Source organism: Asterias amurensis, chromosome 4 (genome assembly GCF_032118995.1).
Source record: "Asterias amurensis chromosome 4, ASM3211899v1".
NCBI classification, from domain to species: Eukaryota; Metazoa; Echinodermata; class Asteroidea; order Forcipulatida; family Asteriidae; genus Asterias; species Asterias amurensis.
This window is the reverse complement of record NC_092651.1, coordinates 26,815,163-26,841,328: the sequence shown is the minus strand read 5'-3', so window position 1 is coordinate 26,841,328 and position 26,166 is coordinate 26,815,163. Positions and strand designations below refer to the sequence as shown.

The following is a 26,166-nucleotide window of genomic DNA, read 5'->3' as shown; positions in this document are numbered from 1 at the left end:
CCCAGTCTGAGCAAACGGGTTCCTGTGTCCACCCTCTAGCACCCACAGGTGTCAAGATGAGCGGTTCTGAATATCTAGACTAGTATAAATATATATTGTTATAATCCAGATAAGTGGTAATGTAAACATGTCTCTTTCCTTCCTCCATGGCTCACCCCTGAAGTTGCTAGGATCCCGACACACACCCGCCCCCATCCAGTCCAACCAATCTCTATTCCTTCCTCCATGGTCTGAGTAAACAGGTTCCTGTGTCCACCCTCTCTAGGACCACAGGTGTCAAGATGAGAGGTTTTTAATATCTAGACTCATGTAAATAACAACTAATCACTTAGGCTCATAGTAGCAATCAGTGAAATAGTATTGGAACAATGTGTTATGGATACCATGATAATAGACTTTACATGTCCTTGGTGATGATATGAAGAAGTGTCCATGTTCTTATATAAGGCCAAATAAAACAAAAACATGTTAGTGTCCCCTCCCCCTTACTTTTTAGAGGCAGCCTCCTGTTTTTTTTTTTTTTTATTTTTTTTTTTATGAAAAAAAAGATAGATATTTTATAATGATCTCAGACATTTTTTTAAATCTTTTAATTAACCCAGCCGGTTGTCTTTTAAAGTGTATTGAGCGTCCATTTAAAAAAACCCAAAAAAAACAGGCCCTCCTCCTTCATTTAAAAAAAAAGCATGACGCTAAACATGATTTTTCTTGCGTTATGTGTGTACAAATTTCACAACCATTTGACCATGGAACCAATACATTTTGGTTGCAGACTGTTTTTTTTTTTTTTTTTAACATGTGGTTTCGAATTACGTAATACTTTGTGAGTGTTCTTTGCTCTAATGTGTGTGCAGATTTCACAATTCTTTGTTTGACCATGGAGACTACTCTATGATTGACTGGACTGTTGAGGTTACGTAATAAATGTAGCTGTAAAACATTTTTAGCAGACTGCTTCTTTTATTTAACGCATTGTTTCCAATTACGTAATACTTTATATTTGGGCAAGGCATTCAAAGCATTTTGTCTTGTATGAAGGACACACTTGCAGCTTGTAAAGCTTGTCTAGGATTCAAATTACATTAAGAAAGGTTGAATACATACATATCCATTGTAGTCTGGTGCTGATTACATAAGCCCCTTTCACACTACACTTTAATCTGGAGAATCTCTGTGTTAAGGACAAATCTAACACACAGATTATCTAGAATGCCTTGCTCTAGGACTAGCTAAAAATTCTCAGAATTAAAAAACCCAAAACTGGCTTAATCCAAGTAATTATTTAACCCCGTCCAGTGGTTGATTTTATAATGAGTGAAGACTAGTCTTATCTCAAGTTAATACAAGTTACTCGTCCTAACTTAGAGGAGAAGCCTTTAGTTTTTAATAACTCCTAGGACAAGTCCTAGTTTTAAACTAGTGAAATTGACGCCAGGACTTCGGGTTACCCATCTTAGTGTTAGTTTGGCGCTGGTTTAACTTTTGTCAGTGTTAGATGTAGTGTAGTGAGAAAGGAATCTCCAGGTCAGTGTTACAATAATAATAATTATTAAAACTTATAAAGCGCCATCTATCTAAGACTTAACTTATTCCGAGGCGCATAAGACAAACAAAAAACAGAGAGAGTAACAAAAAAGAGTACAAATTACGTAGCTTGGAAAGAAATAAGAGTACGTTGAATAAAACAGTTGAATTACATGAACGTATTGGCAAAAAATAAATGGTAAAAAAACCAGACAGAAAGTCAATCATAAGAAATTTTGAATAGGTGGGTTTTTAGCAGTGTTTTGAAAATGTCCAGAGATGATGTAGCTCGGATATGTAAAGGAAGAGAGTTCCAGAGTGTGGGTGCGGATACACAATCATGTAGAAGTTTTGTTTACACTGATCGACAATTACACAGATCAAAGGTAGATAAAGTGGAAAGGGCTCTAGTAACACCTTTGCTGATCAGTGATCTGTCATCTACAATCCAAACACTTTGTCTGCCACACCCAAACTTGCTTTTAAAGTGTACCCTGCACTCTTGCCTGTAAAACTACAAAAAAAGTTAATGTTTTAGGTTAATGTTGTAAATTACACATTTCCTTCTTAATTGCAGATTTCCTCATTACCCCTGAGGTATTCTTTCCTTGAAATTTGTAGCATAAAAACGTTAAGTCAAGACATCTGATTCATTCGAGTAATTAGTAGTTTAGGTGATTTCCATGTGTATTCTCATCACTATATGTGGAATGTTAACACTGGGTTGGTTGTCTATTTGAGAAACTACTGTTGTGACTGCCCTGGCTAGGCATGGCATTGCTACACTGGACACTGGTATGTAAGGGAGGTAGCAGGTTCACATCCTGACTTAAGTAGTTTTGCGTGTTTGCACTCTTCACTGGATATGTACGTGTTGTACAATGCCCCTACACACACCCATCTTGTCTGTCATTTCGTAAGTAAAATTATGGAATTGACTACTGAAATTACGGAAATGTGATTGTTCAGAGGTGCATTCTTCGTTGTGCATGCGGTATATAAGTGCAAAACAATGTCCAATTGAATTTTTAAATTTTTGGGTTATCCAATCAGATTGAGCCAGAAGGGAAGGCCAGCCAATCAGGAGTCCTCCAAGTCGATGACATCATCTTGAGCATTAACAATGAGGAATGTGAATCGCACACAGAGGCCATCCAACTTGTCAAGGGTTCCCCTAGCAACTTGAAACTCATCATCCAAAGGTAGGTCACATTGTTTGTTTTCTGTCTGTCTGTCTGTCTGTCTGTCTGTCTACCTGTTGTTTTCTTTGCTGACATTTGTATCCAATATCTATGTCTAGGCGCGTATTATTGGAGCCTTTTGATATCCTCAGGAGTGTCTTACTAAATAATTATCATTATTGGTTTCATCTGTAAAAACAAAAATTCCCAAGGTGACCAGAGGTCGAATTCATACAAGAAAATATACAGCGATTAAAAAATGGAGAAAAAAACATTACACTGATTTACAAATTTAAGACATAGTTGTTTAAGGATAGAAAATATTTACAAAACAAAATTGTTTAAGAGCTGTAAAACAGTAACCTGTTTATAAAAAAAAAGGTATTGCAGGGTTATCGCAGCCCAGTGAATTCTCTAGGCCATCAGTTTCATCTGTCAAAAATCATTCAGAGAAGAAAAAAAGATTTTTTTTTTATCAGGGCCATGCAACTTTAAGCAGCTCTCAGAAATTGGACTCCGGTCACTACACCCCTGGTTTTATGTAACGCTAAAAATTTGCATCGGTGGGTCTTAATGTGGTAAATAACTTTACAAATACTGGGAGGGGGGGTGATGCTTGTTATTATTGTAATGACTGACCTACTTATCATCACCTGTTCTACTCTTACTTCATGAGAAACTTAAAGGCACCGGACTTGATTGGTATTTTAGATAAAGTATTAGCTAAAAACGTACTTGTTAACAAGCAACGGGGAGCTGTTGGTAGTTTAAAACATTGTGAGAAGAGGTAATGTCTCACTAAAATAATTGAATCGCAGAAAGAAGCCTGAAGCATCTTTCATGCATCTGAAAGCATACAAATTTGTGCAACGAGGGTGTTTTTTTCTTTCATTGCAACCTCGATGACGAATTGATTAAAAAATTTCACAAATGTTATTGTATGCATTATGTTTTGATACACCAAGGGTGGATACTAGCCTTTGACATTGGGAGACTTTTCAGACACTGGTGGCAGCAGACATTACAGTCCTTTTTCCTAGCTCTGGGCATGCTCGCACATGCTCAGTATTGTGCCCGCAGTACAGACATGCGCACTACTAGTGTGAACTGTGAACAAGGACCTTCCAAAAGTCCCCCATTACCAAAGGTGTCCAGTGCCTTTAAATGCCGAGTCCGCTGCACACACGTCGTCCGTTGCACACACGTCGTCCGTACAGTCACCCAAAGACTTTTATTATTGAATTGAATTCAGTGTCCCCTGTCCCTATCGTAACAGATCATTTCCACAGGAACTAATAATTGACACCAATGTCAAGAACATATGGTCAGAATCTGTGTGTCTTCTCTCACTGGATGATCAGTTGTGGCACGTTATATAAAAAAGACAACATACATGAGGAAGAAACTTGGAATGTGCGTGACTTGCAAATAATCGTGAGGATTTCCGGACTTAGATTATTTGCAAAATTTGTTGTATTTGTGAGTCAGTTGGGGGAATTTCAATTTTTTTTCTTCAGAAGACGATCAGAGCATGATGGAAACATTGAGTTGAAACTAACGGTTCTTTTCAGAACCACCCCAACTCATTTAGAGATAGTCATTACATGATTACGCAAACCTTTCCATATCATATTTCCACCATGCAAAGTTTTCAAATCCTACTTATTCCATTTTTTTTTTTTATGGCTGTGATGTAGGTTTTTAGTTGTGAAATGGTACGACCATGGAGGTATCTAATCCTACCTCCATGGTACGACACACACATACTGTATTGCTCACCCTCCTACATTCCACTGAATTCCACAAAGTTTTCATTTTGGGGGTGTATCATAATACATGAACACAGATATGATACTCTTCCTACTTAAAGGGAAGGTACACGTTTGGTAATTACTAAAAACAAATATTAACTTAAAAACTGACTTGGTAACATAAAATAATAAAAGACTTCTAGCTAGAAGTCTTTTATTGCTATTCTGAAAGCACACAAATTTGTCCAACAAGGGTGTTTTTTCTTTTATTATTTTCGTCCAACAAGGGTGTTTTTTCTTTTATTATTTTCTCGCAACTTTGATGAACGATTGAGCCCAAATTTTCACAGGCTTGTTATGTTATGGTTATGATGGGATACACCAAGTGAGAAGACTGGTCTTTGACAATTACCAAACGTGTACCTTCCCTTGAAGTCAGATTCCTGATGTTTTTGCCCTCGGGGAAAATCAGAAAAACTGTGATTAAATAGCAGGAAAAGTATATGAAACCCCTGAAGGTGACCATTTTCCTGCTTTTATCCAACGATCAAATGTCATGACTGCTTTATAACGATTCAAATCCAGTTGGTTCAAGTCCAGTTGGTCTAGTCATGGAGCTAGTAAACTATTCTTCGCTCAACCTAAAATTAGTTAAAATGTACCCAGTCAGTTTCCCTTTTGGTTTATTGATGACTTTATCAATGTCATGTACTTCCACCCAATTCCACAGCAGATAGTGTTAATACATTCACCCTATTCCACAGCAGATAACAGGATTTTGAAGAAATTGTGTTGGAGGTAGAGAAAAGACTACCAACTACTGGAACTTAAAAGAACATATTGTGTTCCTTGTGGCATTTGATAAAAAACACAAGATATAAATACCCAGGGGTAGATTTCACAAAGCGTTAGGACTAGCTTTATCTTAAGTTAGGACCAGTCACTCGTCCTAATTTAGGACTATCCATGCAGTTTGTATATCTCCTAGGACTAGTCCTAACTCTTTGTGAAATCGACCCCAGTAGGTCTAATGTTGTGCTGTAACCTCTGGAAAACAAACAATATATTCTGGAGAGAGTACATTTGACAGTTTATGGGACCATAATAGTTTAGTTCACAGTGAAACTTTGCAGTTATTGTGCACCCTAGAAGAACATTCAACAGTATGTGGAAAGCATGCATTGCAATCGTTGCACAGATGTTAACCGGTAGGCTATTTTGTGGAATTTTCAGGAACACACACGTAGAAGTTGAACAATGAACTTAGTATACTCTTTCTTGATAAGCATTCAACCATTGTCCATGATCATAAAAAAAATTATAAAACAAAATGCGTTATTGGAATGTACTGTCTTAAAATGTATTGATTTAAATTACTGGTAACCCAGTTTTCTTTGTATTTTACATCCATGAAATACCAGAAGTAATGTTCGGGTATATATATATGTAAATGTTCTGCTGACCTGCTATAGACATTTTTTAAATACTATAAATAAGGAAGGACAAACCTCTGGTAATTACTTCAACAATTAGTGACCATGAAAAGTTACTTTGTAAGAAGCACTGCAGCTGTTGATAATGAATACATTTTTAAGAAACATTTCCCTTCAATTCGAAGGAATGTAGTTTTAGAAAGAGAGATTCAAAAATATTTCAAAAAGTCCCGCATCGACTCGTCTCGGTAAAACTGACTTGTAAAGTATCATGTCTGGTTCGCTGCATAACCATGATCACCTGACACCCAATTATTTACCCCTTGGAATGTTGTTACCTATGGTTTGGGTTAAGTATTAATCCAATGCGGATGCGTCATTAATCTGAGGTTAAGTTTGAATTCCAGGCGTTGTTGTTGATGTCTTGTCATTAATTTAAAAGCCATTGAGTCTCTAATGAGTGCTAGTTTGTATTCGTATCCTGCCTAAGTTGAAACACTAACCGACTTTGACATTCACTAACGAGCTGCGTGTTTAGCTTGTTTAATTACACCGTCGTTAATTTAGCAGCAAGGCTAAACCGCTAATGACATTTCTTAAATTTCCGCATTTCATTTCCAGTTCACTGCAGGCATTGTGCTGAAGGGATTGCATTGTTTCATTGTTTGTTTTCTTGTTTTTATAGCTTCCTGTGGAAATATAGTATGTTTCTGTGTACTAAACAAATGATGTTGTAAAGTTGTTAACCCATATATGCAGTCGTCTGTTCAAACTCTTTCTTTCCTCATGCCTGGTGTTGTTGCCCCCCGTAAAGTGAAGAGTTTCTAACTTGTTTCTGGACTTTGCCAAGTGCTTCCTGTTTCCCCTTTTCCTTTGATTCCTGTCTAATTTCTCCTTGTAGCCCCTCACAAAGTGTTGCTTGTATTTATCTTTGTTTAGGACAGACATGATATTCTTCCTAACTTAAGTCTGCTTTCCGATTTTTTTTTGCCCTGTAGAAAAATCTTAAAAATTGTGATTCAATAGCCTAAAAAGTCTATGTATAAAATATTTGCATCCTGCGTACTAATATAAAATCGGTGAAAGGTTTTGAATTGGTCATTGAAGTTGCAAGAGAATAATGAAAGAAAAAACACCCTTGTTGCCCAAATATGTGTGCTTCAGATGCCTAATAAAAGGCTTTGAGGGAGCCGTTTCTCACAATGTTTTATAGTATCACCAGCTGGGGCTAATTTCATAGAGCTGCTTTAAAGCAAAAAAATTGCTTAAGCACGAAAATAGCTCGCTTATTTTACACATGTTACTGGCCAAAATTTCATGCCATATGCATTGCTTATGACTAGTATTTAGCTGTTGTTTACTTAGCATAACAATTGAGTGGAGTCTTGGCCGGTAATCGGATTTTACTAAGCTATGAATTTTTTGCTTAAGCAAAATTTTTTGCTTAAGCAGCTCTATGAAATTGGGCCCAGCTCCCCATTGCTCATACCAAGTAGGCTTTTATATTTAAGCTAAAATTATTTTGAGTAATTACAAATATGTGTCTAGTGCCTTTAAGTATCTTCTAGGGATTCAAGAGAAACACTAATGAGTATCACAGCTGCTAATTTACCAGAAGGAAATATCACTTGGGGGCTCTCAGAAAAATCAAAATAGAAAATGTGACTCCATTTACGCTTAACCCTGATATTGAGGTCATGTCAACAAATCCATGTGCTGATCTGGCTGGCTAGCCTACCTTGTCAAACAGGGAGGTGCTAATTGCTTTAACAAAACAAAGTAGCAGTAGCTGATGATGACCATTATTAGGTTTGATGCTGGGCCTAATTTGGAAGGAAAGGATGCTTGACATTTTCCTTCTCAGCAAAGTTTGGCAGGATACGAGTCACATTTTGTACATGCGACATGGTATTTTGGATGGTCAAACAGTAAGGTGCTAATTGCAAATAACAAAACAAAGTATTGCTCATGACCATTTTTAGATTTTATGGTTAATAAAATGCTGTGCCTAATTTCAAAGGAAAGGATGCTTGACATTTTTCTTGTAAGCAAAATTGGGCAGGGTACTGGTAACAGATTCTACATGTAATGTGACATGTTATTTTGGATGGTCAAACAGTAAGGTGCTAATAATTGCAAATAACAAAACAAAGTAGCTGACTCAAATCCATTATTAGGTTGGGTGATAAAATGCTTGGCCTAATTTCATAGGAAAGGATGCTTAGCAATTTTCTTCTAGGCAAAATTGGGTAGAATACCAGTCACATATTTATTATGTGGCATGATATTTTGGCTGGTAACTTTGTTCTGGTTACCATTTGTTAGCTTCTTTGTGCTTAGTCAGCTCTACAAAATTGGGCCCAGTGTGATGGCATGTCAAATTGCCTAGCATATTTTACAAATCTTGCTTAAAAGTAACAGTTACCAGTCGAAAATTTATGTTCTAGTTTAGGACTGGTTTCCTGCAAGTGAAGCTAAGCTGAATAATTAAGTAAGCACAATTTTCTACTCAGCAGCTTTATGAAATTGTGCTCATAGTGTGAACACTGTCTTGAATTGGTTTCTGAAAAACAAATTTTGATATTGGTATCTTTCTAAATACTAAAATGGTTACTGGTTGGACATGGAAACATCCATTGCAGGAAAGTCACCTTTGTGTTTTAGAATGTTTATTCCGGTTACATTTTTCAATCAGGTCCCTGGGGGAAGGAAGTTTTGAAGTTGTGGACAAGTTTCATTGGTACTAAAATAAACATGTTCGATTTGATTTTCAGTTTACAGTTTTCAGTTAAGTAAACCTGTGTTAAAAAATGTTGAAATGTGATTACCAGTTGTATCACAATTAATTTGATTCAATTAACTCCATAATCAGAGTTCAACAGTTGAGGTGTTGAGTGACATGTTATGGTGTTGGATTGTAGTTAGAGTGAGAACGGATCCTAGTAAATCACTCATGGGAGTTAAAGGTAATGTATGATTGAAGTAACATCTGTGCCCAATGTCATTGCACTGCTCACTGTAAGAATCGGTGCTTACAGAAGCAGGGGGTTTCAGGTCTATGCTAAGCGTATTTCAAAAATGAGCAGGGAATGTTTGGTGTTTGATTGTGGTTAGAGTGAGAACGGATCCTAGTAAATCACTCATGGGAGTTAATGGTAATGTATGATTGAAGTAACATCTGTGCCCAATGTCATTGCACTGCTCACTGTTAAAGCCAAGAATCTGCGCTTACAGAAGCAGGGGGTTTCAGGTCTATGCTAAGCGTATTTCAAAAATGAGCAGGGAATGTTTGCTTTACAGGGCCCCTCAGGATCGCAGGACTTGTAGCTCAGAATCTTTAGTGGACCAGGATTTTATTTAAATGTCCAGAATCAAAATAGGAATGAGAATCACAATGAGAACACACCTTGTCATCAAAACTGTTTTACATCTATTTAAACACATACTTTAATAATGTAAATGGTGATTGAAGCTTTGCATGGTTATGGTGTCAACTTCAAGTAGAGTATACTGTTCGAAACGTTAAGACCACCTCGGCTCTTTTCAGAGCCAACACTTCCTTTAAAAAATTCTTATACATGGTTGTACCCTCAAGTTTAGTATTTATTACTGATACTGGAAGCCAGCCGTTTATAAACAGCTCCAGCTGGTCATTATCAACCGTTTAAACACCTCCACGTGATGCGCTCTCCACCAATAGGAATAGCGAAACTGTCTGAGGTATTTTATGAATACTGTTTTATGGTTGATTTTCAACAGAATTGAACGATATTATGTGAGACTCAAACTCAACATTTGAAGTTCTTTCTTTTTTAGAAAAAAAGGTTGAATTAAAAACAAATCAAAGACCACCGGACTTGTCCTGTCTTGAGTTTACTGGCCTGACATTGAAATCACTGGCCTCGGGCATGTGGTCCAGTGTAAAATTAGAGCACGGTTCCACGTTACTTTTTCGCTTACACAGCTAGCGTATAAATGTTGGCACCTGCCCTGTAGCGAAGAATGATAAGCAGACCCAGGAATGTGGGCCCGATCAAAAGAAATTTAACAATGTAATCATATTTAATGTTTATTACGGAGTAACCATTTATTTCACAGCACTTGTTTTGTTCTACTTCAGCCAGTAACAGCCCACCCCTGCTGTGGTGTCGTCACAAACACACTGTGTCTCAAAAATGTATAAACAAAAGAAGTATCAGACTTCGTATATCAAATGTCCTTATTTTGGTTTCATTTCAGCAATATTTGCTTTGATTATTATTTGATTACTACCAAGAACATGAAGAGCCTGGGGGTGAACTATGACTTCTTGTCGGTTCGTGCTGGATGAACTAATCAAACAAATCTGAAATATTACCTTGGTAACCATATTCCCTTCCATCAATACCCTTGCCCACGGCAGCCGGCTAGGTTTGGCAATTCTCCAGTAATTAGAGGACTCTGTGTAAATAATGGATACAAATTTCCACTGAGAATTCTGGATACTATTTTGTAAACTTGTGATTTAATTTTCTGAGAGGGTGTGCAAGACTGAAAATATTAAAGTTTACAGATTTACGCGTAACTTTACTTGGTATGAAGATGACAGGGCTCGAAAGTGTAACACTGGGCTGCAGACCTAAGGCCAGCACTTTTTGTAATAAAGCCTCTTGGTAGGTATGTATGTAATGTGTTGAAACAAAGTCTCTTCACTGAAGAAGCAAGTTTATGAGAATCATTTTCTTGATGTAAATGCATCAATAGACCCCTTGCATAAAACGAAATGCTACACTGATGTGCACGTTTTCACGCACTAAGAACAGCTATCGTCCAATCATTTGCCTCCTTTGACCCATGGAGGTAGTGTGGGTGCTTTTTGAACCCGGTGTGGGTGCTTTTTGATCCCAGTGTGGGTGCTTTTTGAGCCTAGTTTGGGTGCTTTTTGACACTGGTGTGGGTGCTTTTTGACCCCAGTGTGGGTGCCTTTTGACCCCAGTGTGGGTGCTTTTTGATCCCAGTGTGGGTGCTTTTTGAGCCCAGTTTGGGTGCTTTTTGACACTGGTGTGGGTGCTTTTTGACCCCGGTGTGGGTGCTTTTTGACCCCAATGTGGGTGCTTTTTGACCCCAGTTTGGGTGCTTTTTGACCCCAGTGTGGGTGCTTTTTGACCCCAGTGTGGGTGCTTTTTGACCCCAGTGTGGGTTCTTTTGGACCCCAGTGTGGGTGCTTTTTGACCCCAGTGTGGGTGCTTTTTGACACTGGTGTGGGTGCTTTTTGACCCCAGTGTGGGTGCTTTTTTACCCCAGTGTGGGTGAGTTTTGACCCCAGTGTGGGTGATTTTTGAGCGTGTGAAGTCACACGCAGGGGGTCTATTGTATTGTAAAAAAAACGTTTTGTTGAGATCTTGATGACCTCTCCCCTTCTCTATTTGGTTGGTCTTCTGCTGAGCTTGGTAAATATACATCGACCTTTATCATGGTGCAGCCATCTTGAATTTCTCCCATTGATATCAATGTTAATACCAAACCGAGGCTGGAAGAACCAAATAGTCTGGTTCCTATTTTCCAAATGATTGTTAGCATTCATTTCTGTTATTCGATATGAAGAACATGAACAAGATGGAGGCAGCATGGTAAAGGTCTATTGGCTGGGAGGTATTGCACTAAATAAATTAAGACAAGTAATGCACACTACTCCTAACTACATCTGGCCCCCCTCTACCTGCCAAACACTTGGGTGCTAATTTATTATAGGACCCTATTGTTGGCTTATTGACGTATGGTGATCATGGTAGCCTTCCTTCCGTCTTACGGCATTGTCATAAAGGGTTGAAGTCGCGCTCTTGTCGGGAAAACATTGGATCGGAACTTGGGTTCGGCATTTATGTAATCCTATTGCGGTCTTGTAGTTAAGGGAAGTTTGGGACCACTTATGAAAGGCACCAGTCAACATTGTTACATCACGGACCCTTCTGTTGATATGGATTCCCTCTTGACAAACAAAGACTTCGTGGTCAATGAACGTCAGATCCCCCCGACTTACATGAAGTTGAATTGGCTCTTGTACATTCTGGTACATACTTGTCCTACTTTGGCTTTGGGGTCTCTTGCTGGGTCATGGAGAAATGCTTTGTATGTTTAAACATAACACAAGCAGTTTACAGCCATCCATCTCTAGACAATAAAAACCTTGTACACTTCTGTATAATTTTCTTTGAGACAGTAAGATACTCCCACTAAAATGTACATAGTGCCTGAGTATACCTTGCATACAGGTAGTCATTATGTGATCAGGTTTGCCGTTAATTTTTTTTAGTAACTTGGAAAGAAATTTCATGTTAAGCAAATTTGTGTGCTTAGCAGCCCTGAAATTGGGCCCAGTAAGCTTGTCAATTCAATAGTCGGCCATTTTTGTCACCAGTCCACATCTTTTACGGTTTTCATTCAACACCGTCATTTTGTACATCAGTTTGAAACCAGTAAAGGCAGTGGTTTTCGTGTAGCTTTTGGACTCAATAAACTAGCCAGTTGGACCACTTATAAGACATAATTTGGACTGGTCCTCAGAAAGTTTAACTGGCATGTGGCCAGCGGACTACCGTTAAGGGAAAACGTTGGTGATTCTTTTTACTTTCTATGCATCCCTAAGACACAATGCCTATGGCCCCCACTCCTACGCCCGTTGTTTTCGAAAGACCACCCTGTTTTCTGCATCACAACTCAACTGATAACTTTCATAATTAATGCTATTCTGTACACAATCAGACATCAAAAAAAGGTTAATCATTCATTCCCAGGACTATCTCATGAAAGATGTATAAACATGACTTCATGTGAGCCTTAACCACCCCCACCTTCCACACTGGACTATCTCTACTGTTGTGCAAAGGGGGGGGGGGTCCATGCAACCCTTTTGTACCCAGGGTACCGTGGCCGAGCCACACATGGGGTGCGACATGTAAGAGGAACCTGCAGGGCCGGATGCAGAAACACAACTAGAAAGTGCCAAAGAATGTCTCGTATTGTTCTCGGCCCACCTGACAATACCACCCTCACTCAATATTGATTCATTAGCATATTGACTGATTCTAGATTGGGCCATTGTGGAGTGCCCAAAGTATCGAGCAGAGGGTCACTCAAGCTTTGCCTCTCACTATCAGTCTCGCATTGTTGACGCATGTTGGCTCTGACAACCCAGTATAACAGTTATAACAAAATCCCTCATCAGTTTAGCAGAACTCCGTTAATGGTTTGTTGAGACGGACTGAGAGAGAGAGAAGCCATCTTGAAGGATGTATTTTGAGGAAGGAGACAGGGCGTGGAAGGAGAGGAGGCGACCAGTTACAAGATCGATGTCTTACTCCTTAGGCCATCGGCCTGCCCGGCAGAGGTCTGGCTACTACAGGTAGGTCCCTCCATTCGTGGAAAGGCAGTAAACATGTACACAATACTGGTCTCGCTTGTTAATTATCCTGCATTGGATTAGAGGCTTCAGCGTCATTGAAGCTTGAAGCGTTTCAACTCTTGTGTGTCTGAAAACCTCTCGCTTTTCAAAAGGTGACCATCAGATACCATCAGTCTCAAGGATCTCTATGGAGCGCAGTAAACAATTTGTTTGATAAACTCGGCTTGAAATGCGGATTGTTAGTTGTTGAACCATTTGTTTTATGCTTGTTTGAGCACATTCTCAACTTGTAATCAACCTGGAGCAACCAATTATTCAAATTACAAACTTGCATGACTGAAGCTTCACATCCATGACGAACTTTCTGTAAACTTTTTCTTTTATTCTGTCAGTCACTGTTACGGGCAAAGTGCAAGTAGCAGATCCCCTTTGAACTATTCAACTTTATCACGTTCGTAGCTTTTAATCAACTATGAGCAACCAGTTATGCAAATTACAAACTTGCATGACAAGTTCAATATCCATAACATAAATTCGTTTCAGTAAACTCTTCCCTTAGGCCTATTACTTCACTCACTGTTTTGGGCAAAGTTCTTGTTTCAGATCTCCTAAATTGAACTGCTCAACTTTAGCACATTCTCAACTCTTAATCAACTTTAAAGGAGCAACCAGTTATGCAATTTACAAACTTGCATGACTGAACCTCTGTATCTTTGACAAAGTCACTTTCAGTAAACTTTTTATTTTTCACTGAAGTCACTTTAAATTTAAAGCATGCTCTCGACTTTAATCAACAATAAGGAGCATAACTGCAGTTATGTAAAACTTGCATGACTGAAGTTCACGTAGATACTCTCTGTTACAGGCAAGTTCATTAGGAGGGGGTGGGGGGGGGGTCCGTGCCTTTTGGATCACAATGTGTTTTGGTAAAGTATTTCATTGTAAATTACTTATTTTGGCATTCCCAAATAAGGGCTGAAAAACTTGCCAGTAGACCTTGCCCATGTTGCTTATCACAATATTTGTTGTTCTACAGTAAATATTGATCTATTAGGCTAAGTGATTCTACTTCTGCATCCAAGTTTAGGGTACACATGGCATGGTAATTAATCACTTACATAATGCTGACAAATGTGTCGCTTGAAGGTGACAAGTGAACATTTTTTAACAAATCTAAAAACCCAATTTCTTTCATGTTGTTATAACCGCAGATTATCGGTACATAAATCAGCCTTACCTCGTAGGTATACAGTTTGTACATGTTGTTTGTACATGTAATGTATATAAAGTCTGTACAAATATAGAGCAACATGCTACTGGTTTTAAAAACTTTCTTTGGCGGTGAAAGAGAAGTAGAAAATACAGGGCAACACATTAAGACATCTGTTCTGTGGTTTGGAAGGGGGTGGGTTCAATTCCCTCCAAAGGCACCCACGGTGCCCCCCCCTTCCTCCTCCCATGACTTGCGAGAGTACTAGACCAAAGCCCCTTTCACCTGGGTCCCTTGCTAAATTATAGCATGCTTTTAAAATGTTACAAAATGTACCGAGTGTGAAACGACAAAAATCTTTGTACTGTCAAGTGTTCCTTGTAAAAACTTGTCAAACGTTGCTATAGCACCTTGTTGTTGGAGGCAAACTGAAGTTTACTTTTTGGGCTAAACTTAAGTTACTGGTCATGTTCCCAATGCAAGAATAACAACATCCAAACACTCAAAACTCTTTCAATATTTGTCACCATCGTTAGGGAGCTTGAATGTTGCCGTATTTTTTACTGTGTGAGGGCGCTCTCAACAGTATTTTTGTATTATTTCCAGGGGTATTCGCGATGTGTCCTGCACAGTTTTAATCACTGTTCAGTCACTTTTGTTGTGCGCAGTAGTTTTAAGTTGTTTAAAGCACTGTACACGTTTGGTAATTGTCAAAGACCAGTGTTCTCACTTGGTGTATCCCATTATAAGCATAAAATAACAAGCCTGTGAAAATTTGGGCTCAATCGGTCATCGAAGTTGCGAGAAAATGATGAAAGAAAAAATGCCCTTGTTGGACGAATTTGTGTGCTTTTAGATAGGAATAAAAGACTTCTTGCTAGAAGTCTTTTACTATTTTAGTGAGAAATGACCTCTTTCTCTAAAACTACGTTACTTCAGAGGGAGTCGTTTCCCACAATGTTGTATACTATCAACAGCTCTCCAATGCTCATTACCAAGTCAGTTTTCTTAAGTTAATATTTGTTTTGAGTAATAACCAAACGTGTACCTTCCCTTTAAGAGGTGGGTTGTAATGGCTCCTTTAAAGGTCTTATTGTACGTAATGGATATGATGTCTGTTTTGAATGAATGAACATACCACCGGAAGTGATTCAAATATGTCTGAGAGCGCCCTCACGCAGTCAAAAATACGGTGCATTGTGACACGTCCATTTTTTCAAGAAAGCACATTTTGAGATAGCCATCTAAGGTCCATGCACTCGTTAGAAAATATTTCCGCTGAATGTGTTGTGATATTTAATCACCAACAGTCCATCCTAAATGGGAACAATATGTAATGATTAACAGGTGTGTACAATTAATATCAATTTATTACATTTTGATGAGATAACGTGTTTTTTGTTTTGTCTCAATGCAATTTAAAAAGATTAGTTGCATACACCTGGAGTTGAAAATAATGCTAGGAGTGGGCGTACAGCTCACTTTTATTATTATTATTTTTTTTGAAGAAGTAAATTTTACAGTTCCTTGCTGTACAAGGTACGCTATCATAGTGGGGGACTTTGGGACTCATACATGTACAATAGGTGGCGGTAGACAAACTAGGTGGGTTCATATTGTCTGCGGAGGTCTAAGCTTGCGCAAACTTTTGTGATTATTGGATTTGTTTCAAGTGTGCTGCCACCTAGTGACCAGAAAACATCTCAAATTCTCATTCCATAATAATAGCAAACCATTCCCTTAAAAGAATGTGTTTTTCAAGAAAGGTATTTAAAGCAAAATCATACTAATAAATTAAAACTCAGACTGTGTGTTCAAATGCTTCCTGCGCGGACATAATCGCTCCCAAATCTCCGGCGATATCTCTAAGACGCTACAACCTTTTGAAATGAAATTTTCACAGGTCAGTCATATTGTATATATCTTAAGATTTTAGGCTTAAAACAATCAAAAGATTCCAAAGTTTTAAAATCTCTACATTCAGGGGCTTACTCAGTATATGGCTGCTAACAAATATTTTCTTGTAAACACCACAAGTATGATCCTTTATAGGCGCATACATGTACATTGTGCACAGTCTGCTTTGTAACTTTATAAGCTTCACAGTACACAATCTGACAGTCAGGAAAAAAAAACTTCAGTGTTACTAAATGGTCCATGGTCCATGGAAGGTGTTGTTCTTTGTTGGGTCACAGTGACCATAGGAATGCAGCCTTTTTACACAGGACTGAACTGGCCTCTTTTATTCTTCCCAGTTTCATCCAACCTTCTTTTGAAGAGTTTGGGAAACTTAAACCCACCATTTGTAAACCTTGTTTTTGGTTCTGTGGGTCTGGTTACAAACAGTGTAGATTTGTTGACAATGTGTGTGGTATGGGTGTACGTGTACCTCAGTTTTGGCATACACCACCTTCATTTTTATAGTAGAGAACAATTTACTCTAAACTTGTGAACGTGTTTTATCATGGAGGGCCACCATTTTATACATGTGTTTTCTCTATTTGAACCAGAAATCTGTTTTTGAAACCTCCACCAAATATATATATATTATATTTCATAACTCAGATCAAATTCATAAGAAAATGAAGATAAAGCCAGATGGATTACCCCAGATTGCAGAGTCGGGCTTAAAAAAACATGCTTTGTACCCACAAGCTTTCGGGCTCGCTAGCTTTTACGCTTTGCGCTCGCAAGCTTCATTCCTGCAAGCTTTCGTGCTCGGAAGCTTTCAAGCTTTGCAATCGCAAGCTTTCACGCTTTGCACTCTAAAGCTTTCACGCTTTGCGATCATAGTTCAGGATTTTTTTCAACAGCAAATCACATCCCTGTGAACTTCATGTTGTGAGCAAACGACTATGTAGGCCTGTACCCAATTTGGGTTGAATACCTCAAATTTAAGTGAACTTTTCCCCAATTAGTTTCCCTTGTGGTTTATTACATGTGATCCCTCTCCTGCTACTGCCCTGGTTGAATCGTAAACTTGGGTGTGATCCCTGGCTTAACAACAGCTATAGGTTGTATGGCTTCTGACTGGCACCCCTGAACAAAGATATTGACAAAATAGAGAGGCCACCAACATTAGTGCTAGATAGCTCAGTTGGTAGACTGACGACATGTTAATCCGTAGGTCATAGGGTTAAGTCTCTTGCTTTAGTCATGTTTTCATTATTGTGTAACCCCAAATTAATTCAAATTCCCAGTCAGTTTCTCTTTTGGTGTATTACTCACGCTACTACCAAAGACATTCAGACAATGCGTTGGAGACATGAAGCACCAGTGTTTGTTTACGCTATTTAAACTGTGGTTTCGTTTAATGTTTGCTAAATGTCTCGCAGTCCACATAATCCTCAGTCACATGAACTATCTTCATGTCTGTCTACATTGAGTGATTGACTAAAGCCTTGGATTGACGCTAAACCAACACAACTTGTTAAAAGTTACGCCTTCTCTGTGTATTCCAATCGCCAGTATCTGCGCTACCTTTTTTTATTTACCGATTTCATGGCGGCAACTTTAGGTAAACTTTTCACCCTCCCCCCAAAGTTTATTTTTAGACAATCTGAATAGGATGGTTAATATTAAAGAATACCAGCATATGTCTCAGGGACGATATTAAAAACATGAATCAACAAATTGGTAATAATTTATCTGTCAACCATGAAGAGGAACAATATGCAACTTGTTGGTGGTTGCGATGGTGCTGTGCAAAGATTAATTGAATCCCACTCGTTTATTTTCCAAAATGCTAGATAATAGGAATACCAATTAAAAAACCACAAAAGGAACTGGCTGGGTAGATTTAAAAAAAAATTGACTAGGGTTGGGCTAGAACCTGCAACCTCCAGATTAACGTGTCGTGATAGCGGTTCTATGGGTGATAGGGGTTTTGGTTGATAGCGCCTCTATCAGTAAGGAATATTTACAACAGGAGTAGAGTTCTTGTAGAAAATAAGCAGCATGAGCGTCTTGAAGCAACTAGTGTTGAAACTTTGTACTCTTACTTCAAACCTTCTTCTGCAAAAACTACTTGACATTTTGATAATTGTTAATTGGGAAATGAAAAATCCAAGCAAAAGTGAAAAGAATTTAGGCTTTATATTCTTCCTACTTCTTAGTCTTATTTCTGAAAATTGTTTGCCTGTAGAAAAAACAGTGATTAAATAGCTTGAAGTACATGTAGGTCAGTCAGTGTGGTAAAGAATTGTTTTCCTACTTTTATTCAAGGACCAAATAATATTTATAATGCTGGATGATCAGTCCTTGAAACTGGAGAGCTCAACAACTGCTCCTGGACCACAATCTGTAATGACTTTCAAAATGTTGAACTGGATGTATATTTCATGTCTCTTGTCAGATGTAAAACCAGGGCTCAAATTCAGGGGAACACACAACACTGAAGGGCTTTTTACTGGACCAGAGAATTTGTTACAAGACTGAAATCAAAAATAGAAGGACACTATCCACACAGTTTCACATTAGAGCTGTTCTTGGAACAAGCACAAATAGAATATACAAACAGAACTGAAAAATATTTGTTTTCAGGTGTTTAAATGTAGTGAGGTGTAATTATTATGAAACTGCCGGACTTATGGTCACAAGTTTACTGGCCCGATTCTAAAATCACTGGACCTGGGGTTCTGTATTAATTCCGAGCCCTGTTCGTAAACGCAAATATTACCTCAATCTCAAGTGGCAGTAGAATATCTGGACCATGGTAATTCACCGCAACCCATTATCTATATAAAGGAGCACCATCACTATGGTTTTATTTGTTTGCGGTGCTATTTGGGTTGACCCATTAGCGCCTGGGCAAAGGGCACTTTATTATTATAGAAATAATTTACCAGACAAATAGATCGTTCCGTCTTGTGCTACTTATACCAGTCAAAGCTACATGCTAATTTTCTCCCAGAAGTGATCTGGTTTTTCTACCAGCTATTTTGAATCGGACAGACGTTGCTGTTGGTTTAATGTGATATTTTGGATCAATATTGTACAACGTCACTGTTTCAAGTGTCCGAGTTGGGTTTTTCTTTTAGTAGCAGGAATTATAATCATTTTCATGACAATCTCTACTGGGCTTCAGAACGGATTCCAGAACTTTGCTGTTATCTGTGGTATTATTATTATTATTAATACAAGCAGGGCTGTGACTGCGAGATGTCTGTGGAATTTATACTGAAGCTGTTGTTGTGATGCATCAATTAAATTAAAATGGAGATTGAGAATAATGAGGAAACAGGGCTATCTCAAAGGTATGTGCAATAATTGTGTCAGGCTGTATGCAGACAGTACTGTTGACTTTGTATCTCAATATGGTATAAATAAATATTTGTTTGCTCGTGTTAACAAAGCAGTCCAGGTGTGTAACGCTATAGCTACCTCTTTATGAATATGGCTCCTTTTTCTTTGGTTTGACTCGGCTCTTTGTATGCCTTGTTTTCATTGAAAAAAGTAAGATTCCTTATTTCAAAATGATTTGATCTAAACTAGGCATGGAATTATTTTAACAGAGGGACATAATTTTGACTATGTTTAAACAGTTTTGTTTAGGCTTCTGCGTTTACCCAAACCATTTTTAAGTTTCAGGTTTTATGGTAATTATATGTAGTTTGATCTTGCCAAATGTCTTTTTGGTCCCTCTTTGTTTTCAATTAAGTGAGGTTTGCTGAAACACCACCTCTCTCTATGAGCTGTGGGGGATCTAAGAAGAAGTGTCTACATGTTATTAACTCCCAAATTCCCCCTCCTCTTTTTATTTTTTCAAAAATAGAGACTGGTTGGAAACATTGATTAAAGGTAGGGTCATGGATGGGTGAATACATTCATAACCCTAAACACTTATTAGGCCTTCTTGGTGAGATGCACTGTATCAGTATAACTTATTTTCAGAAAGGATTCTCTTCAAAGTAATATGGTTCTGAGTTAATTTTCCCCACAAAAAACATTTGAATCTGACAAATGATTCATGTATGAAACGTTTTTTTAGATTTGTATTGCTGTGACCAGAGATTCAGTTGCTACTCGCTGTCACCTCACTGAACATGGATTGATTTGACATGGAATGATTGAAAATGCAGTGACAGTTGTCATGCTGTTTTCTCAGCAAGAGGTAGACACTGTATTCAGCTGTAGCTTTCACATCTGACTTTCATTTCATTGTATCTTTCTTGCTAATGTTTTCCTATAAATCAGCATTAATTGGCGAAAACCAACCTTTATAACCCTTAAATGGAGCTATTTGTTTCATTGTCTGATATTCTGTCTGTTTTGGTTTTTTTTTTTTTTTTTTTTTTTAGAGAAACATTACAACCTAAATTCTACACTATTATCAACACGGCCATGTGCGTTTAGTTTTCATTCCATGCATTTTGACAGCAAGACAAATTACCGACCCCCGGTTTGAGACTCTATTAATACAGAATTACTCCTACAATTTTGTTGTCTAATGGCCCCAGAGAATTTATTGCCTCAGAAAAAATATCCAGGTCAAACAGATTAAAGGCTCAGTCAGGAAGGCATTTTGAAATATCATCGTAAAAAGAGTTAGGAATTTATTCTCCCATCGATAGTGAAATTCAGAGTTCGCTCTGAAATATCAAGCGGGGTATTTCTCATTTAATGGGGACACATTGAAGGGATGCATGTACGTACTTTAAGAGACCGTCATGGTTATAAAGAGAGTATAAATGATGTGAATTAATCGTGACGCATGCTCAGAAGAACAAAATGTCAGTATTGATTTTATTCTTGGTAATTAAGAGGAAATGGGGCCGTCAAGGATAGATGGTTGTTTGGACTGAACAATCAATTGTCTACGATGTCGGCAACGTTCTGAGCTGTAATATTTTTTATGCAGGTTTTTTGTTTGCCCTGCAGAAAAAGTGCGAAAAAGGACAATTCTGATTAGCAATATTTCATTTTGCACCCTGCTGAAAAAAAGAATTGAAGTTCATATTTTACAAATAAGGATAAATAGTGACATCAACCTAAACACTCCAACTGCCAGTGAATATAAATAAGAAAAGATATTTTAAATATGCTATTAAATGTCCCCTAGTTCTTATATTGTGCATTTTATAATAACTTATCAGTGCGCTTTACATTAGTGCTCTGGTCATTGGGTCAATAACATTTCTGTAATCTTTGGGCTCCTTAGGGAGTATACTGCCCTGGTCTGCCATGTTACTCCTAAGGCTTTTATGAACCCCTGCACTTGCAGGTACCCATTTATACCCCCTGGGTGAAGAGAAACTATAACAGTATGCAAGTGTTTGACCTGGATTCGAACTTAACCACCAACCCTAGATGGCCCGACCATGAAACGTTCGTTACCTGTCCTGTCTGATTTTGTTGGATTGAGGTCTGCACCAGTAAACTGATTGTGCTTTTCATAGAATCAGGCATCCACCCTGATAATCAGAGTCCAACAGTTAAGGTGTTGATTTATCATGTGGCGTTGGACTTGGTTAGCAGGAGGAAGGATCCTAGTAAATCACTCAAGGGAGTTAGGCATAATCACTACAAACGTTTCTTCCTTAATTGGCGCGCTGTGTTTTTGGATAAGAATTGAAATTTAGTTACTTGACCTTTCCCATGGTTGATCGTTTTAAGGGGACTTTTCTATTCCACTGTGGTTTCGTGAAGTCAAACTAAACGGAAGTACCTGTTTCTACTTTTCAAATGTAAATAATAAGACGGCCCTAGAAAGTATCGGGTTATAAATAGCAACAGGGTTGGTAGTGTTTTATGCATGTATTCCAGGTCTCTTGTCTGCATGAACAGGGGAACCGGAAAGACCCCAAACCCCTCTTGGACTCTGATAAAGTTCCCCATTCAACCAAGCATCCCTCCAACTTGATTTATCCCAAGGAAGTCTTGTGGGCCCTTGGGGGTTCATGGACAAGATTTGACTGGGGGGCAATTCTCAGTGCCTCCTATGTGTATTGAGTAAAGGTCATGGTGAATGCTGGATGACTGTGTTGTCTGAGTTGACGGGCTGATCCAGGCTGTCGACTCGGGGAGGGGGACAAATCGTTGAAGGGGTGCTGTAGTCACTTACTGAAGACTCTTCCATGTAGTCGTGGGGGTGGGGTGGACTTTGTGGGGGTGGACTGGGTGGGGGTGATTTGTCAATAGGTTGAGATTATCCTTATTGGATGATCAGTGAAAAGGGCTTTGATGGATGACGTTGTAAAAATGTAATTTTAAAATGTAATTTTCTGATCATCAATTTGATTGAAAAGGTTCCTTAGATGCGGGACTGTAGCCGTACTTCCCAACTCCCTTCCGTAAATGACTTTTCCCTCCCGCAAAATTGATGGGATTAGGCTGACTTTCTAGACCCGTCACTTTGTCTTTGATTAATATGTCATAGAGAGCTCTGATATTGAAGTTGGTTTGCCACACAGCACAGTTGTGATCAGCGCTTACTGTCCACTAATTGGACTTAGGAATCTGATGATTCTCAAAGCAGAATGTTGTGACATTCCAGCTTCTCCAAGGTCGGTATCGCAAGTATGTTGGACATCACGCTACTTTCCCATTCATGAAGTTGTTTTGCTATTAGAGAAGGAAGAGAAAACCTGATGTTCCTCTTTCCGCAGTTAAATCACAAGAAAGTTTCTGGCCACCCAGAAACTTACTGACAAGGATTTATGATTTAAATTCTGGTGGAGTGACCAGGTCCATGTTTCATAGCCTGCAGCAACAGCGATGAGAAAGTTCGAGCTGCAGTTTTGATGATTTCCAATTCCATGAAGGTCAATGGTTTTTTGACTGGGATAGCGGCATTAAATTGGTCATATCAGGACACTTTCGTGGTCCCCTGTCAGCATGGTGGCGGCCTGTTTGTATCAGTCACCTCATCAGACTCAGAGCAAACCTGAGATTTTACAGTGATCAGAGGGAAATCCAGTCTGAATGCAGGAAAGGGATTTCCTCTGGTAGTGGGTGTCCTGGCGCTGACAATGTTGAGCTGAAGTTGAGTACCTGTGATTCGAACACCCCTGTGTAGACTCTGAATAGGGTCAGATTAATGGTGAAGTTTTGGGCTGAATGCTGGAGTGTGTGAAACTCAGAGTGGGTCGGTCGGATCTAACGGGGAGGCTTTCTGAAACTCCGACGCTGCTTCTGTGGGAATTTCATGTCGAGATCTTCCCATGTGTATCGCTGAAAGGAAAGGTTTTGAATGCTGCTGGGGTGAAGCTCCCTGATCCGATTTGCTGTGGTGGAACTTTACGGAGTGTCCTCGTTATTTGTAAACTGTGACTGCTTGAGGAAGGAAGTCAGGCATTGGGTGTCTTGAGCTGACGCTATGTTTACAAAGATGGAGGGAGAGAATGGGGAGGACATTGCTATTCCTCTGGGCTTTGTCAGGCGACTTGTGACCAACATGCAGATCAAAATCAACTCGTTTCAGCAAGCTGAATTAAAAAGGTTTGATTCTTATTTTCTTTACTTTTTTGAAATAGAAAGAAACTTTAATAAGTGATGTTTGGAGCTTTGCATGGTGTGAAGGATAAGAACAGACTATAAATAATAGTAAACTTGCGGGTACTACCAGGTAATAATACTTCTCTTTTTAGGGTGTTTTTGATCTGAAAAGAGCTCAATTGAAAACTTTTTGTCCAAATCATTGCACATGAAAGATGTGTTAAGAGATTAAAAATGATAACTTTATACTCCAAATTAAAAGTTATTACAAATTATAAACTTATGTTATAAATGGTTTACGTTATAAACCGTTTGTGTTATAAACTTTTTACGTTTAAACCGTTTATGTTATAAACTGTTTGTTATAAAGTGTTTATATTATACACTGTCAAAGTGTAAGCTTAAATCTTGGTCACTTTTTTCTTTTACACATTGTTTTAAATTTCATCTTTCTCGACCATGAGGGTGAAACCATTTTCAGAGAGATTTTTGTGCGATGTTATCTTGACGGCAATCGTCTTATGTTGAGATGACTAGTTTCCTGACGACCCTGGCAGTTTGGTCTGCGAAGATTTATGACATTCTTAAAGGCAGTGGACACTATTGGTAATTGTCAAAGACTAGCCTTCACACTTGCGAGATAATAATGAAAGAAAAACGCCCTTGTCACACGAAGTTGTGTGCGTTTAGATGGTTGATTTCGAGACCTCAAGTTCTAAATCTGAGGTCTCAAAATCAAATTCGTGGAAAATTATTTCTTTCTAGAAAACTATGGCACTTCAGAGGGAGCCGTTTCTCACAATTTTTTATACCATCAACCTGTCCCCATTACTCGTCACCAAGAATTTGTTTTGCTAATAATTATTCTGAGTAATTACCAATAGTGTCCACTGCCTTTAAAGATGAACTTGAAGTGAGATAGTTTTGGTGATTGTCTATAAAAAAAAAAGCAAAAAATAGTTAATGTCATGAAGTTTCGACCTAAGCAGAGTCTTTCTCGAAGGCTAAATGACAACACAACAATCATGAACAGGTAACTAAGTGTAACAAAAGCAGTGAAATGGATATACATGAATAGAGACAGAAAGCAAACAGACGAAAATAGCAAGGGGTAAACAATGAATAAAGTAATATAGGAAATTAGAATTTGTAAGCTGTAGGGCCTGCTTGGTGTACAGTGAGCTGACTTCAAATCATGACCACAGATTTGTCTGAAAAGATGTCATCCGGGAAAATCTTGTTTTTGACTCTAATTTTATTACTCAATTTGTCATTTTTTCGTTTCTTAAACCTACATCGACATCTGAGCAACTGTGTGTTTAAGAAGATGATTACATGTAGCCCTCGTTCCTGCTGTTCTCACAGAAAATTATATGACCAATGGAGGTAGAAGACATGTTTCATTGGACACTTTCAGTGAATGCTTTCAACTGAAAACTATTGGTGTACTATCGCTTTAAAGTGCAGTTTAAAGCACAGTAGTCTTTTTAAGTAACAACAACAGGTGGTGTAATGTGGGGTCAGACAGTTAGCTTGGAACCCAGACCCAAGATAGAAGCTTGAAAAGTATGGGGCTTTGTTTTGATGAGTATGGTTTCCTTTCTAACCAGAAGTTATCATTTATAAAGGATTCTGAGTCAAGCTCACTGATTGAGTTTTCATCGCCTTTGTTTATCAGTCTGTCACTGTTTGAGTTAAGACAATTATCTTCGCAAGATAGTTTAAATGAAGACTTAACGGATGTTTTTAGTCGAGAGGACCGAGCCGGAAGGCGAATCCAAGATCGAAGCCATGGTTTCGAAAAGAGGACCAAAGTTTAGATCAGATTGTGTTTACCACCTTGGCACTGTCACCAGACATGTCTCCAGAGTTTGTGTAGTAGTCACATACTGTGCGTATTGTAGTCTGTACAGCTGTCTATAGTTTCTATTGCTGAATAGGTTCACAAGTACCAACAGGGATTGGGAACCAGCGGGGAAAATAGTATTCCAAATATTGGGTAAGCATCTTTGCTAATTGGTGGCAAATCGATGACAGCACTCAAGTTTTCTTGATGGTTTGTTATTGAGACTTTTATTTTTTTAAGTTTAATCAGAGATTGATTTGGTGAGTGCCTTTAGCTGCCACAAGTAATAATGCTCAATGTAGCACATCGTGCTTAAAAACAATCCTGCTAAGCAAAAATGTGTAGGGATCCCGCCACAAGCAATTTAAGTTGCAAACTGTACACAGAAGTTTGTTTTTTTTTTTT

The 26,166-nt window shown here is 38.4% G+C and overlaps 1 protein-coding gene across 4 annotated transcripts in view; it reads left to right on the top strand.

Moving 5' to 3' along the window:
* Positions 1 to 26,166, top strand: part of LOC139936218 (uncharacterized) — a 132,479-nt gene that overhangs the window by 13,606 nt on the left and 92,707 nt on the right. For 2 of the 4 annotated variants that reach the window (XM_071930992.1, XM_071930991.1), the window contains exon 2: positions 2,578 to 2,726. In XM_071930992.1, coding sequence (XP_071787093.1) covers positions 2,578 to 2,726 — 149 coding nt within the window. Of the gene's footprint in view, positions 1 to 2,577; positions 2,727 to 13,024; positions 13,271 to 19,632; positions 19,736 to 26,166 lie in introns of those variants that run through there. The other 2 variants (XM_071930993.1, XM_071930996.1) reach the window with 2 other exon arrangements.